At 37.5% G+C, this 16,211-nt stretch overlaps 1 protein-coding gene across 29 annotated transcripts in view; it reads left to right on the top strand.

The window, feature by feature from the left end:
- Window positions 1-16,211, top strand: part of DLG2 (discs large MAGUK scaffold protein 2) — a 1,055,297-nt gene that overhangs the window by 762,590 nt on the left and 276,496 nt on the right. For all 29 annotated transcript variants that reach the window (XM_074860344.1, XM_074860343.1, XM_074860342.1 and 26 more), the window contains one exon: window positions 657-798. In XM_074860344.1, the coding sequence (XP_074716445.1) occupies window positions 657-798 (142 nt within the window). The remainder of the gene's footprint in view (window positions 1-656; window positions 799-16,211) is intronic.

Raw genomic sequence — 16,211 nt, 5'->3', positions numbered from 1 at the left:
GACCCAATATAGAATATCCTATAATTTTAATTATTAATCATTAATATATGAGATTTGTATCCACTTTGTATTTTAAATATACAGATTTACTGTGATCTATATATACCATGTATGTTGGTAATGAAATTTCTATTATCTTGGGAATTTTGGCACCTTTAGTAGATCACAGCTTTAAATCTTCACCATATATAATTCTTGCCATACATAAAATTCCTGCTCTTATCCTGCATTGAGCTCTTACTATATTACTCCCATTGCTGTATATTGGAGCCAAGAAGAGGAGAGCGCTTCTAATTTCATCCTCTCCTATTTACATTTCCTTCTTCAAGTCAGTCCTAATTGAAGAAAACATTTCCTGTCTCCCAAACTATCCTTTCTTCTTCAGACCCCCTCTAAAGAGTCAATCCCTGCAAATGAGCCATCATCATCATCATCATCATCATCGTCATTATTATTATTATTATTAACCTTTCAGGAAAATTCCAGCTGTTTGTCCTTTCTTGTTACATTTTAAGCTTTCTCAGGCATGGACTGTCTGTTTTGATGTTATTTACAACAATGAGCACATTCTTGATACTTAACTAAAAAATGCTACTCTTGTTACATCTAATCAAACATGAAAGTGGCTAACAAGAAATGCTTATTCTTACCATCAGCTTATTCTCCACCAATGGAAAATCATATACTCTCTTCTGGAAACAATGGCACTTTAGAGTACAAGGCATCCCTGGCCCCTATCTCACCGGGAAGATACTCACCCATTCCAAAGCACATGCTTGTGGAGGACGACTACACCAGGTCAGATGCTTCTCTTTATTTGTTACCTTTCATGACAGTTGCAAAGGACATAGCTAAAGCATTCAGTACACCTCAAATAGAATACGGCATATGGTTCTTTTGACCCATGTTCAAGGGAAGATGAATTGAAACTGTTACAGGTATGAAGACATCTAAGAGAAAGATCATACGAATGAATGTTGACCTGAGGTCCATGTTGTCTGGGTGCAGTCCTGCACTGGTTCCTAAACAACGTGGCTGCACTTGAGCAATGATGGCACTGAATAAATTTTCTCCTTCTTAACACAGCTAGATCTCAGGATCAGTGACTCACCTGGCTCACTGCATGTATGGGTGGAGGGTCTGTATGTGCATTTGTACCTGTCCGTGACAGTATGTTCTGAAAGGTCCAGCTTGTCTAGTGATCTTACATAGTTTAGTGAAAGCTGGGCTAAAATAGCCTGTAATTGCTCTTTGTACACACATTGAAAGATAAATGTTACAGAGAGAAAACACCATGGGAAAAGAAAAAAAATTTATGAACTGACTGCAAATAAATATAAGAGGGAAACTGAAAAAAGTTTCTTACCATTAGAGCAATCATAATACGAAACAGTTCTCTGTGAGAGCATAGAGGTTAAAAGGAAACTGTTTATGCAGTGGCACTTGATACCTTTATAAAAGGCCTTCTCTGATGTGATTATCAGCAAAAAGACCCTGGAAATTGCTTCTTACCTTTTTTTTTTTAATAATCCCAAAAGAATTGTGACTACTATATGGAAGCATAGTAGCAGAATTGTATCTATATAGTTGATTTCCAAGTAAAAAAGACACATAGGAAAATGCTGGGAGGATTCTTTTACGCCTTGTGTTAGATCAACGCTGAATGTCACTGATGAGACAGTGTGTATTTATTTTTTTGTTTGAACAGCACTATCATTCACTTAGAAGACAACAGTTGTTAAGTTTGTAAAATGAGCCCTCATTATAATGTCTAGTGCCACAGAAAATGAGAAATTATTTTCTTTCTGTGCTTGAGTATTTATAAATTCCTTATGTTTAAAGCTAGTAGGAGGCTGTTCTGATCATGTAACCTGACCTACTGTGTATCTCAAGCCAAAGAATCTCATCCACTTACATATTCATCAACTTCATAACTTGCTAATTTGCATTTAATTTTTCTTGTTGCATATGATTATGATCTCAAGCTGCTTAACTTGTTGGATCAGACAGATTCAGAGTAACTAAATCATGATACAGTGTTTACTCAGGACATAAATGGTGGAAACCACACCTTGCTTCCCTGTCTTGGCTAGAAGAATTTCTCCTTTGTTTTGGTTGAGAATGCAAAGCTGACATTGCTTTCCTTCAACTTACGAGACATTCAATTAGGATGAATTTTCTCCAGAGAGTTCCAAGAAGTTACATTTTCTAATTAATAGGTAAAACATTGATTTCATTAAATTATGCATCACGGCTTTACCTGGGCTAGTACTGACCTCATAATTTCTAAAATGCCTGTGTATATGAAGAATACCAATATAGTATCTGGGTTACAATGATGAAGGCTTTGTCAATAAGCTTGTAGTGCTGAATTCTCTCCTTCTGTAATGAGATGTCAACGCCATTATTATGAGACAGAGTTGGCAAAATGTAAAAACAGCAAAAAAAATGCAACCTTAAAAGTAGATAATAGCTAAGGAGACCAAGAAGTCACAGGAAGTGAAGGAAGTAACCCTAAAAAAAGGAGAAAACCTGCCATGAGAATTAAAAGACCATTTAAACAGTTAGAAGACCTGTAAGGTAATGAAGAAGTATATTTAGACAGTCCTGTGTTTCTTTGTGTTACATGTAGCTGATTTTAACTTCCTAATTACTTCTACAGGAAAAAAAAAAAAAAAAGGAAAAAAAAGAAAAAGTAGTTATAGAAGAGAAGGCAATGACAGTCCTAGTCCATTAGTTCAGTAGATACCCAGTAGAAAGCATACTTGCTCAAAGAACCCTGCAGGATATATATTTAAATTAATTAGTATGTCTTTTTGATCTTTTTAGGAAGAAGGATGTATTCCTATCCTGATATTTTTAGTTTGTTTTAAACAAGTGAATTTTGCTGGTTTAGCTGCAGACAGTAAAACCAAATGCTAATACAGCCTGATCATTGACTGAGGTATTCACACCAATGTCCATTTTGTATTATCTGGGGTAAAAAAAGAGAAGCCGTATATATTCTCTGAAATATTCCTCTCCTGTGTTCATCTTCTATCTGGATTTCCAGATTAGTGTGTTGTCTAAGGAAGGGCTGATATCCAAAGTCTTCTATGGCATTGAAAGTATTGACATGAGAGGCTGACTCTACCAAGCATGACCTGTGGAAGGTGTGGCACTGGCAGAAGTAAAGGTGTCAAGTAATAGGAGCAGACTCTGAATGGATCAGAGCAAATGAGATGAAAATCTAGTAGTTATAAACAAGTATTTACTTTGACCTATTGAAAAGAAAGAGGCTATTACGGACTTAATTATATTAATAATCATAGCTTATGTGCTACACTGATACACAGGATACAAAAGCACAAAGATTAAATGTCATAAATCATAAGAAAAATGGCACTTCTTGCCATTGCATTTCCTCACTGGACATACATCATACAGCACTATCTGAAAGACACCCAAACAAGAGCTTCTCCTCTTACTGCAATGACTAAGAAGCTCTGACCTTCGAAACCAAACCATTGAACCCTTGAACAATGCTGAGCCTGTTTGTTTTTTTTTTTTTCAAATGTCCATGTAGCTAATTATTGCCTATTGATTCAAGTGGGACTATTGAAAATGCCACAGTTAATTCTCACAGAAAATTTCACAACTATAAACTGAGAATAGTGAATGTGCACTTTACTGTGCAATGCCATAGGATTTGTTGATGAGTCTGCCATTAAAATAAGAAGGTAATTGGAAAGTCTTCGTTGCTGACCAGTTTAGAAAGACTTAAAAGAAAGACCAGTTCAGAAAGACTTTCGGAAAGTTAATTATCATATTGATAATTTTAGTGAAACCTATAGATCCCTTGATTGCAGCATTTATAATTAGGTTTCCTCACATAATTTTTTATAATTAAGATGATTGCCAACTACTGCAGTGCTATCCATTAAAACTACCTGGTTCTTGCTGTAATAGGTTTTCAGGGCTAATTTATATGGTGATCACATAAGGAAATTTATTACCTGTGCAGTCATAATATGGCAATACTTCTGGCAGTTTTTCATTTGTGCCAGTAACTTCTCCACTATAAGAGGCTTTTGCAATTTCATAATTTTTTGTATGTGTGATTTGAGTGACAAACTTTCTTTTAACTTACTTGCCATAACGAATCTATCGGTAAAGCTTAAATGGTTGAACATTCAACTTGATTTGCCCACTTTCTCTTGCTTTTTTTTTTTGTTTTTCATTTTTTGTTCCAGTTTTAAGGCTTTTTTACCTAAATACTTGTGTTTTGCCGAACAAAAAGAAATGTTTCTGCTGATAAAAACTTTTATTTTTTGGTCTGATAGTGAATCTGCATCTGAAAAAAATTCAGTACAACTTTTACTCAATAAAACTATGGGGAGAAAAAAATTTAATCCAAGCACAAGGGATAGAAAAGTAACAAATCATCTTCTGCCACAAGTTTTAATGAAGCTGGATTATAGAATCATAGAATGGTTTGAGTTGAATGGAACGTTAAAGATCATCTAGTTCCAACCCCCCTGCCATGGGCAAGGACACCGTGACAATGGGATGTTGTCTTTTAATTTCTGAGCTTTTGTAAGTTGTGTGTATTATTGGTCTAAAATGTTGTCAGTGGTGGGCATAATTTACTTTGTTTTGTTGGATTCATTTTAAATTCACTCAGGACGGAAGCTTTGTCTTCTTGTATTTTTTATAAAGATTATTTTTTATAAAGAATTTTAAAATTTAAGGAAAATAACACAATTTCAGGTTAGTAGAATGTGGAATCAAGAGTGGATAAAAGCTATATGCCAAGTAATTCTCAATACAGTCATCATCATTCAGCAAGTCCTTATTTGTTGTAGTTTCTAGTAAGATTAAAGTGTTGTGCAGGCAATGCAAGAGATTCCTTGATTGTGTTTCTGACTATTTCCTAATGCTGCTAGAGGGGAGAAACAGGAATAATTCTCTGCTTGACCTGCTGCTTATGTAAAGGGAGGAACTAGTGGCAAAGGTGGTGATAAATAACAGCTGAGATCAGAGTGACCATGAGTTGGTTCAGTTCATGATTCAAAGGAAGTCTGGAAAGATAGTCAGCAAGTTATGACTGTAGACTTCAGAAGAGCAGATTTCAGCCTTTTTGGAGAATCACTAAGCAAAATCTCTTGGGATGCTGCCACTGAAACATAGGGTCCCTGAAAGATGGACGATTTCTAAATGAAACTTATTGAGAACTCAGGAATGAACCACTGTGTTGAGTGGGAAGGAGGGGGATTCAACCTTCTTGGCTGAGCAAAATGCTTTCTGATGACCTAAAATGCAAGGTGTAGAACAAGCATTGCTTGACTGCTTAATGGCAAAATCAGAAAGCTGATTGATTTGAGCTAAGACTTACAAGGGTCATAAAGGAAAACAAAAATTGATTCTGTGGGTGTGCTACTTTCAAAAATGAAGATAAAATTTGATGAAGGGAAAAACTGATGAATGGGAGGGAAGACAAAGTAATGACGGAAGTACTCAGACTGAAGTACTCAACATCATCTTTGCCCGGCATTTAAGGGACCAGAGGGTAATTGGAATAGTCAGAACAGATTCACCAAAAGCAAATCGCGTGCTTGTCCAGCCTGGTTGCCTTTACTTATGAAATGACTAGCTGTCTGGATGAGGGGAGAGCAGTGGCTGCCCTGTACCAACCAGTGCCACAGCACAGATGCTGCCTTGAGCAGAAATGCCTCTTTGCTAGGTGAAAACACAGCTGACTCCAAAAGACATACCTGACCCACGCCATAACTCCCACAGATGTGCGTCTGGGATCTGCTGGGGGGCACATGGTGATTCCTCTTCTCCACTACTTGCCCTGGGGAGTGGCTGCAAAGGTATTTCTCACACCTTTTCTGTGGGTAGGAGAAGCTGTAACACGGGGAGCACCCTTTAAAACTCCTCCAGCAGCCTCTCATTCAAACATGAGGAAGTGTTGGATAAACACGTACAACTAATCCGTAGCTGGAAAGAAGATATGATTTATAAAGGTTTGGAAACCTTCTGGATAGCCTTTTGGGTATCTCCGAGATTATATGCTATCACCTTGCTCATTAATCTTCTCCCATCATGGCTATGCTAATTTTTATGCAACGGCAGACTTTGGTAAGGCTTTTGACACAGTCTCCCACAGCACTCTCACTTGAAAGCTGAGGAAGAATGAACTACAAGAAGAGACTGGGTTGGGAACTGACTGAACCAGTAGGCTCAAAGGGTAACGATCATCACTTAACATCTGTCAGATGGTCAGGGATGAGCAGAGTAGCTCAGGATACTTTGGGTGTCAGCGAATACCTTCATCGATGACCTAGATCATGACACAGCATGCACCCTCAGCAAATTTGCAGCGGATAATAAATTAAGGGGGAGTGGTTAACGTGACAAATGGCAGAGCTATATTCCAGAGGGATCTTGATATACTCAAGGACTTGGCCAGGAGAAACCTCCTAAAGTTCAGTAAGAAGTCTGCACCTCGGGTGGAAACAGCTGCACACACTTTTATGGGCCATGAAACAAACATCTGAATTGCAGCTTCATTGAAAATGACCTGGAGGTTACAGCAGATGCCAGGCTGAACATGGATCCAGGAGTGCACTCCCATTGCCGGTCAGGTAATCAGCATATTAGGCTATATTAGGAGAAGTGTGGCCAGCAGAAAAAGGTGAGTTATGTTCTAGAAGACTTGACCAATTCCTGTTCTTCAACTTCAAGAGGGTTGTGCTAAAACAGGAGAGGGTCCAACAGATTCTCAGAGTCCTAAATCACATGAAGGTTAGAGGAACGTTGAGGGAACTGGGGCTTGTTTAATGTTGTGAAGAAGAGATAAGGGGCAATCTAAGAGCACCCTATTAAGTACTCAGTAGCAAAGATGATGAAACTCTTCTCAGTAGAGAGGGACCAATGGCTGCAAGTGTTGGCTTTGGATGTTCTGATTTCAGTTTGAGAAGAAAAAAAAAAAGACACCAGGTGGGTGGAGTAGTGCTGGAGCAGGTTGCTTAGAATCATTGTGAAATATCCACACTTTGAGGTATTTAAGAGGTGGCTACATAAAATCATGGCTGATCTGATCTAGTGTTGGCAATAATCCTGCTTCAAGCATGAGATTGGATGAGATGACCTACAGAGATGCATTCCAACCAAATTTTCGATGATAGTAGGAAGAAAAAAAGTAATTTTTTGTTTTAGTCTTTTTGTGGAACATTCATTACTAATACAGCTGAGAGTAGTTAGAATTTACTCTTTAGCAGATGTCTGCCTTCCTATTTCCAGAAATACTGAAATTATAGGCTAAAAATCCTGTAGCTTTTAGATGTTCATCCCTTCTGTCTTTAACAAATAACATCAGCAAAAGATCCATAAAAATAAAGAACAACCATATTGAGTTTTTACTTCCTTTTTAACTTCAGAAAATGGTAACATCAAACTTCTGTACTTCAGCTGATAAAAAATTCACTTTAACATTTAACTCTGGCTAGATATTAAAGATTCATGCATGAAAAAGCTGAGTTATCTGTTTTGCTGTGAAAAGCATGTTTGATTTTTTTTTACATGCATCTTTGCAAAATTACATATTCTGGATGAGGAGGAGGTGCTGGAGATTGGAAGGGAGAAAAAGGAGAACCATTAAGTTGAAGTCTCAGGGGATTTTTTCTCTGTATTGAAAGTAACATTCCTAAATTGTTTGTTGTTTACTTACGTAAACTTGTTAGTTGAATTGAGGATGTTTTATGGAAGCACCTTTAAATTCGTATTGATACACAGATTTGACTTTTCAGTATTAAACCATTACAACTAATATTATGGTTTGTGTTCAATAAAACTATCAATAACAGTTTTCTGACGATGGTTTTATGAAGCACAACAATAGGAAAAAAGAACTGCAGATTTTAGTAATGAGTCCTGAAAACTGTTCTTTTGGGATCTTTATTGTTGACTTAGACCATCCACTGACAAAATATTCTGCATGTTTTAAAAGTGTATATTTGCTGAAAGGAGTTAGCTGCATTTCCTGTTAGTTTTTGTGTGGGAACAGAACTGAAACTCATGTTTCCCAGGTGAAAAAGATCTTCAAATACTGTAGGTAGAACTTTCAAGTGGTGAATTTTACACCATGTTTTTGACCCGATGTTACTCTGTGAGTGAATAAAAGATATGCAGAAGTACACTGATGTAGTTACATGAATATGACAGGTAATTGTGAGCTCTTAACAATCATATCACTATGCCTAACCCAAACTCAGCGTGATCTATGCCCTAAAGAGAATAAATTATATGTAGTAATATGGTGAGACTGATAATGCATTTTATTTATTCTTCCTCTTCAAATCAATTGTTCAAGTTAATATTTTCATGCTCAGCTTTTGTCTGGAGTGGGTTTGTTTATCTAGGGATAGCAAAGATTATATGTTTGGTTTGCTTTAAAATTTAGTGTAAATTATATGTATTATTTTTAAAGTAATTTTAATTAACCACTATTATTATCAGATTAAACTGCATTTAGTTTTAACCATAGCAGCTTGGTCATTTAAGGGATAGAGGGAGAATTACATGGCTTAGTTCATGTTCTATTCTGTTCCATTCTATGTTAAAAATTGTGGTTATATTATATTTTAAATACCGTAATATTCCATACATATCTTCAGGATGTTGAAGTGTGCTACCTGATGAAGTTAAATCCACATAGTAATATTACTGCGTTTGTGAAAATCTATCTCAATGCCAACGTAAGTCTTTGGAACAACTGCAGTTCATTTATCCTCCAAAATGTATTTAATTTTTTTTTTTTTTTTGCAGTGGAACTCCTTAAGGTATATCAAAGCTTCTCACAATTTTGGAATACTGACTAGATTGTTTAAAAAAGCCGGTATGATTCAGCACAGCATTATATTCCAGAGCTCGTTTTTCTCTCTACTTATTTCTTCCAGCCCTTTCTGACACAGAAACATAATCAGGAGTGATTCTGTTCTGTGCTCTGAATGCCCAGTCCTGTCAGATTTTAACATTGAAGAGTGGAGGAATTGGGTGGGGTGTGTTTGGCAAGGAATTATGGTGAGATTGGGTGTGAAAGTGGGGGAGAACTTGTCACTCGTTGTGTGAGAATGGAAATCACAAGAAGGGAAGACTGGTATTTACTGGGTAAGAAAACTTGGATTGGGAAGGGGAATTTAGGACAAGGAAGAACATAAGTGAGAAATGGGTGAAGAGGCATGAAGAAGCAGTGGAGAAAAATCTCCTGGAGAAGAGCAGCAATGAATTTCAGGGCTGCTGAACCATCAACTCCCTCAGACAGTGAGACATGAGATTTGGGATAATCTATAGTTGTGCAAGAAGCATTTCCCACAGCATTCTCCTGGCAAAACTGGCTGCTCAAGGCTCGGATGATCGCACGCTTTGCTGGGTAAAAAACTGGCTGGATGGCCGGGCCTAGAGAGTGGTGGTGAACAGAGTTAAATCCAGTTGGCGGCCGGTCATGAGTGGTGTCCCCCGGGACTGGGTTTTGGGGCCACTCCTGTTTAACATCTTTATTGATGATCTAGACGAGGGGATCGAGTGCACCCTCAGTAAGTTTGCAGATGACACCAAGTTTGGGTGGAAGTGTTGATCTGCTCAAGGGTAGGGAGGCTCTGCAGAGGGATCTGGACAGGCTGGAGCGATGGGCTGAGGCCAACTGTATGAGTTTCAATAAGGCCAAATGCCGGGTGCTGCACTTGGGCCACAACAACACCCAGCAGCACTACAGGCTTGGGGAGGAGTGGCTGGAGAGCTGCCAGTCAGAGAGGGACCTAGGGGTCTTGATTGACAGCCGGCTGAACATGAGCCAGCAGTGTGCCCAGGTGGCCAAGAAGGCCAATGGCATCCTGACTTGTATCAGAAATAGCGTGGCCAGCAGGGACAGGGAAGGGATCTTGCCCCTGTACTCGGCACTGGTGAGGCTGCACCTCAATTACTGTGTTCAGTTTTGGGCCCCTCACTCCAAAAAGGACATTGAATGACTCGAGCGTGTCCAGAGAAGGGCAACGAAGCTGGTGCAGGGTCTGGAGCACATGTCGTACGAGGAGCGGCTGAGGGAACTGGGGTTGTTTAGTCTGGAGAAGAGGAGGCTGAGGGGAGACCTCATCTCATCGCCCTCTACAACTACCTGAAAGGAGGTTTCAGAGAACTGGGGATGAGTCTCTTGAACCAAGTAATAAGCAATAGGACAAGAGGTAATGGCCTCAAGTTGCGCCAGGGAAGGTTTAGACTAGATATTAGGAAGCATTTCTTTACAGAAGGGGTTGTTGGGCGTTGGAATGGGCTGCCCAGGGAGGTGGTGGAGTCCCCATCCCTGGAGGTGTTCAAGAGGCAGGTCGACATAGCACTTAGGGATATGGTGTAGTTGGGAACTGTCAGTGTTAGGTTAATGGTTGGACTAGATGATCTTCAAGGTCCTTTCCAACCTAGATGATTCTGTGATTTGGTGATTCTGTGAAGAAGACTGGAGCAAGGAACAGAGATGGAGAGCAAGTAGGAAAAGTTGTTGTTAAGATGCTGGCAGGATCAGGCTAGAGCTATATCTCTAGAAAAATGGAGAGGAGCCTGAGGTTTCTGGGGTTTGCATGACATGTGCTTGATGCCCCAGGCAGTCTGTCATGATAGTTCACCTGCACTGCCTGTCTGTCTGGACGATGGCAGCCTGCTGCCACTGCTGGTTACTCCCCGTCTCTCACGAGGTAGAGTTCTCATGCTTTAGCTTTTAAGATGGCGACCCTGCTGATGATTATATTGAATTCATTATGGTGTCCCATAATAGGATTTCTTTCTTGGTTTGGTCTTTGATCAATCTAAGGAATTATTAAAAAAAAAAATATTTAAAAGAACACTATTTGAGTTGCACATTAAATGTTCAGTTAAGAAAAGAAAAAGTTTTCCTGTATAGCCTTAAATTAGACCCTTGGTGAAATACAGTGGTACAGTTTTTAGTTATGCTATCATATAAAAATGTGTACTTGCATAACACCTGTCAACAGCTTTTTCGAAAAAGGTCAGTGTTGTATTTCTTAGCTCTATGTTATTATTTGTTCCGTTCAATGAAACATCAAAGTGCTAAATTGCAAAGCAACTATTTTATATTTTGTATCTTTAATACACAAATTCAATTTTAAACTAATTATTAAACTTTACAAATGCATAATAGTTGTCTGCCTATCATAAGATTTCATTTTGCTACCCCAAATTTATTTTAAATAATGAGTCTTAATTTGGGAGAATAATTTATATTAAAGTAAAAATTTAGTTACTATCAAGTCACCAGATAATCTGTTATGTCCTGAGTAATCCACACATATTTAAACAGGCTTGTCAGAGATCTCCAAGTAATAGCTTTGACTATTTCTAATACAGCCAGTGGAAGCTACTTATTACTTAAGTATATGTAACAGGTTTACAATACACAAGGGTAGAGGGTTTTGGGTATGTCACATGATTAGTTTGTGGAACTCTTTGCCACAGGGTGTTGTGAAGCCTAAGAATATAAAAATGTTCAAATACGCATGAGGATAAGTGCTCAAATTCATGGTGCATAGGCCTACTAACCACAATTTGCTTGGATTTAGTTCCTAGACTACATGGTCCTTAACTTGCTGCTTTTCAGCAGCTGAGCAGGGAAGGGCCATGCTTTACTGGCCCTGTTTCCTAAAAAGTTACTGCAAGCGACTAGAGCCTTTGATCTGATAGTCTCACCTTTCCTTTGTGAAACAACTTTCTTTTCCATTGCTGCAACAGAAAATCATTACTGATTTTTTTCAAATTAAGCAGTCATTTCATTTCCTAATTCGTAATGGCTAAGAATAATGAGGTAGACTTGGGTGTAGAATATTAAAAGTTCTAAATTATACTTACGCCTTCTTGTAGGCCATTTAATTTGCAAACCTGATTAAAACGTTTAAATAGTATTAGTAAGAGGAACAAGACAAACCTTACTCTTCATTACCATGCAAAAAAAAAAAAAAGCCATGATCTTAAGCACTTGTTTTGCAGTTACAGAAAACTTTAAGGCTCATGAAAATAGCAGTTAATACTGAGAAAGTTGAGAAATCATTGATTATCGAAGGATTTTCAGAAAGAACTAAGGTAATGTACTTCTGGTATTTTCTTCCAGCTCTTCACACCCCTTCTCTGTCTTTCATTTGCTTGAAATAAACATGTCATATTGGGTCTTATTTGAATTGCCATGACACAGCCTATGAAATAAAATCCACTTTCATTTCTAAATAAACCTACTGAACAATAAGATATGTGGTTCTCCTAGAAGCCTATGTGAAGAAGATATTCAAAGAAGTCAAAAGACATATGTATAAAAATCACTGGTTATTAGAAGAGTTCATTTATATTAAATTACCATTGATTTTTGTCTTAATAGTGATATACTTTTAAAGACAGCTCTTTGCATACTTCCCAGCAGCATTGTATTAGCAATACTAATGTATTGGTTGTCTTTACTGGACTTGGGTAGCATTAAGAATTGCTACTCAAAAAAAAAAAGTTGGAAACTTGTAGCATTGTGAGATTTATTTTCTCTCAGATTAAATTTAGCATTTCCTGGCTATAGCCCTGCATACTCAATATGCTGTGAGAGCTTAGCTGGTTTCTTTCCATATCATAAAAGGTTTTAAAATCCAAAAAATGAAACTGTTAGCATTTAATGCGCTATGTGTTGGCAACTGAACCTACCAAAGAGGATTCTGCAATAAAAAAAGTTAAAATTAAATTGAGGACTCTGCATGGTGCTGAGGAGAGAACGGTTTTAATAATGCCATTTTCTTATGACTTCTGTTGTGCAATAAAGCCAGCCTGAAACAATAACACAATGATGATCCAAACAAGGAGTAATGAGGACTACAAACAACTAGGAAGATTTGCTTTCTTTACGCTATCTGTTATGAAATAAATAGATAAAACCAGTGTCAGATCAATCTTCTACCTCCCACTGTTACTGTTAGCTTTTTCACCAGTTATACCTTTCTGTGGAAATTGTGCCTCATTACAGTTACGTCTATACTGATTAACAATTCCAGCTTTCAGGTTTTTTTAGCTAGAAAAGTAGTTTATGACTATCTGCTGTTCATACTACCATTTAAAAACTTACCTTGTGGCACTGAGTGACTTGATTCTGTCTCTTTGATTGAATTATCTATTGAGGCACACTCAAGCCAAGCTATGCTACTAATATTTTCGGTTGCCTTTCCTCTACTATTGTATGGCTGATTCTCATGCTAACCTAGTTACTGCTGTCCATCTAGACCTACCACTTGCTGCTGTCATTTATCAGAGCTTGGTTTTTAGCTCACTGATAAAGACAGAGAACTGTAATGTATGTTTGTCACTAAATAGTTTAAAGACAGAAAGGGAGCAGATCTGCTAAATAAGAAGTTACAGCAGCAGTTATTGTTTCAGAGTAGACCCATATTAGATAATTACTCATTAAAAGCGATATTACAATTATCCAAGAAGTATACAGTAATATTCCCACATTTGGCATTTTAAGGGGATTTTTTGCATAAGTATTAAAAAAAAATGAAGATAATGGACAAAATAAATGCCATAACATAGTTCATTGTTCTTTCTCATGTTAAAAATTGCAAAAATTGCTTAGTATTTATTTTAAATAAGACAAAACTTCTGAAGAGGTGCCTGCTGTATCTGAAGGTGAAGCAATTGCAAATAAACTACCTTTTACACTTTTGTTACAGCATGCTAAATGACCTGCTACATGTTTTTAAATTCATTTGAAGATTCAATGCATCATAAAATAAGGCCTCAATGTTTATGTTCAGTCTGGCTCTTAATTATTTTGCAAGAAAAGTTGAGGTGATCTTGGCTGTAATTTTTCAGAATGCCACATTAGAAACTATTTCTAAATATCGTTCTCCTTATCCCATGCTTTGAGAGAAGACAACCTGTCTCTGTCATAGAACTGGAGAAGAAGATATGTGAGACAGGATTTGCCAGGTGGGCTGATCCCATGGGATAGAAGTTCTTTCTTCTTCTTCCGGTGAGGAGAAATATAAATGACAAGAGAAAATGCTGCATTAGAAGACTCATTTAATAAAGCTGGGTGGTCTTCATAATGATCTTCTTTTTTTTTTAAATGAGGATTGTTGTCTTCCAGAGTAGGTAGGTACTATTGTAGCTAAGTACTAGTTTGAAGTAAGTACTAGTACATATAGAAGGTGAAGAGTCGGGAGTATATTTTAAGACAGTCTGTTGTAGCAAGTATCTTCTATTACTTATAAGGATTACTGGCCTGCATGAAGTACAGTTTGTATGACCAGGACAGTGATCTGCCCAGTACATTTTAATCATTCTCATCCTTTCCATATTTTATCTCAACTTTCAATTGTTTTTACACTATTTAATTTATATTTACTAAATCAAATTGAGAGAGAAAATAAGTTTATCCTGATCTGAGCTGGACCCTTGATGTTATGTACTGCTTATTTTTCAAGTTCTTCCTTTTCTGTGCCAGTAAAATGTGCAGCCAGGGCCCAGCTACGAAATTGGCAGTATTAGCATATGCATCTGAGTAGTATGAAGGTATCTAAAGAACCAGATCAGTCCGTGATCTTAATGACCTTGAGGAATGAATGGCATCTGATGGTAAATAGGTGGCTATGATGATCTCAGACCAGCTCATAGGCCTTACAAGAAGTGCACTCGTAACTGGAATTAGCTGGTACTCTGAATCCTATTCTAAGCAGAGTCCAAGCTTTAAAAGGATAAGAAGTTTGAATTCCTTTTCTTAACCTTAAGACCTCTCTCTTCAGCTGAATTACAGAGGGTATGTTGTTAGCGTGGTCACAGTATCACTTATCTATAGTACTTTATACATCAGCACAGTGACTTGTTCCAATTTTCTGTTATCTTACCATCCAGCAAGATTGGAAGGAGTGAAAAATACAAAATGTTTTAAAATTTACTGGGCTTTGCAAGACATTTTGTTAAGGCTTTGTGTTTGTATTTGATGGACTAATATCTAGGTGGATGTTGAATGTTTACTTTCATTTTGCTTTTGGAAGCAGTTTGTAACTGCCAATTGAGAGAGCAATCCCTCATATCTCTCCATCTCTGTGGCATGATTTGTGTCTCAGCACAAGGTTGGATGGTCACTCACTGATGACTCAGTGTAGTTTGAGCATTCGCAATATATCCAAGGGGTAGCAACACTCTCATGTCATCTACCACTCAGAGAAGACGATTAACTCGAATGTAGGAAACTAGCAAGTTGTTAATGGACTAGTTAGTGTTTTAAGTCATGGAGAAATTTGCAGTTTTTAGTCATCTTCCTGCACTGGGGCAATATTTCTTCAATTTTCATAGTAGGTATCATTTATATTTGATATTTGTACTTGTTCTTTAATATACTGCCTAAAAGCAGAAGTGATTTCTGAGGGTATAAAAGGCAGTATTGGTCTAAAGTAAAATAATAGAAGTGTTTTTTTCTCTGGATTTTTTGTATTGAAAGCAGCAATTGATTTAGTAAACAAATTATTGAATCCAACCCTCTGAAACAAGTGTGAAATATGCTGATTAAAAAGAATTGCTACCTTAAGCATTTTTAAAGGGATTTTACTAAATGCTTGACAGAATGCTTTATAACCAAATGAGTGACAGCTTTGCTATTTTGATATTGGGTAATCTTAAATTGCCATTTTTTTAACTGTAAAGTTTTCCCTGGGAAAGTCAGGCACAGAGAGTTCTCAAATCATATGTCAGATTGCTATGAATGTTATTAGCATTGAGTGAGACCAGTTTTTAAGTAAAGCAGCTACTCCTTTTCCCCCAAAGGACAAAACCAGAAGCGAACAACAAAGGAAAATATGTTCTCTGTATCTGCCAGTGCATCCACGACTGTAATAAATTCTGGTACCTGTGAAAGTCACAGCAAAAACCACACCCATGTGAGGCACAGCGCAGCCAGAAGAACAAAAAGAGTTCATTAACAGCTTGGCCTCTTGATATTTTCAGGCTTCTAAAATAAGATTTTCATCTAGCTAATACTGTATTTCTGTGATTAAAGACAGTGGCATACCCTAAATCTTCTGGCAGAAGCGAGGATATGACAGCAGTTGCGTCTTGGCACTCTTTAGAACAGAAACTTCAGGAAATTATGAGTCAAGTTTCACTCTGCCAGTAGGCCCAGAGGTATCTGCTGGGGC

Source organism: Strix uralensis, chromosome 2 (assembly GCF_047716275.1).
Source record: "Strix uralensis isolate ZFMK-TIS-50842 chromosome 2, bStrUra1, whole genome shotgun sequence".
NCBI classification, from domain to species: Eukaryota; Metazoa; Chordata; class Aves; order Strigiformes; family Strigidae; genus Strix; species Strix uralensis.
This window is presented reverse-complemented; position numbering and strand designations above follow the sequence as displayed.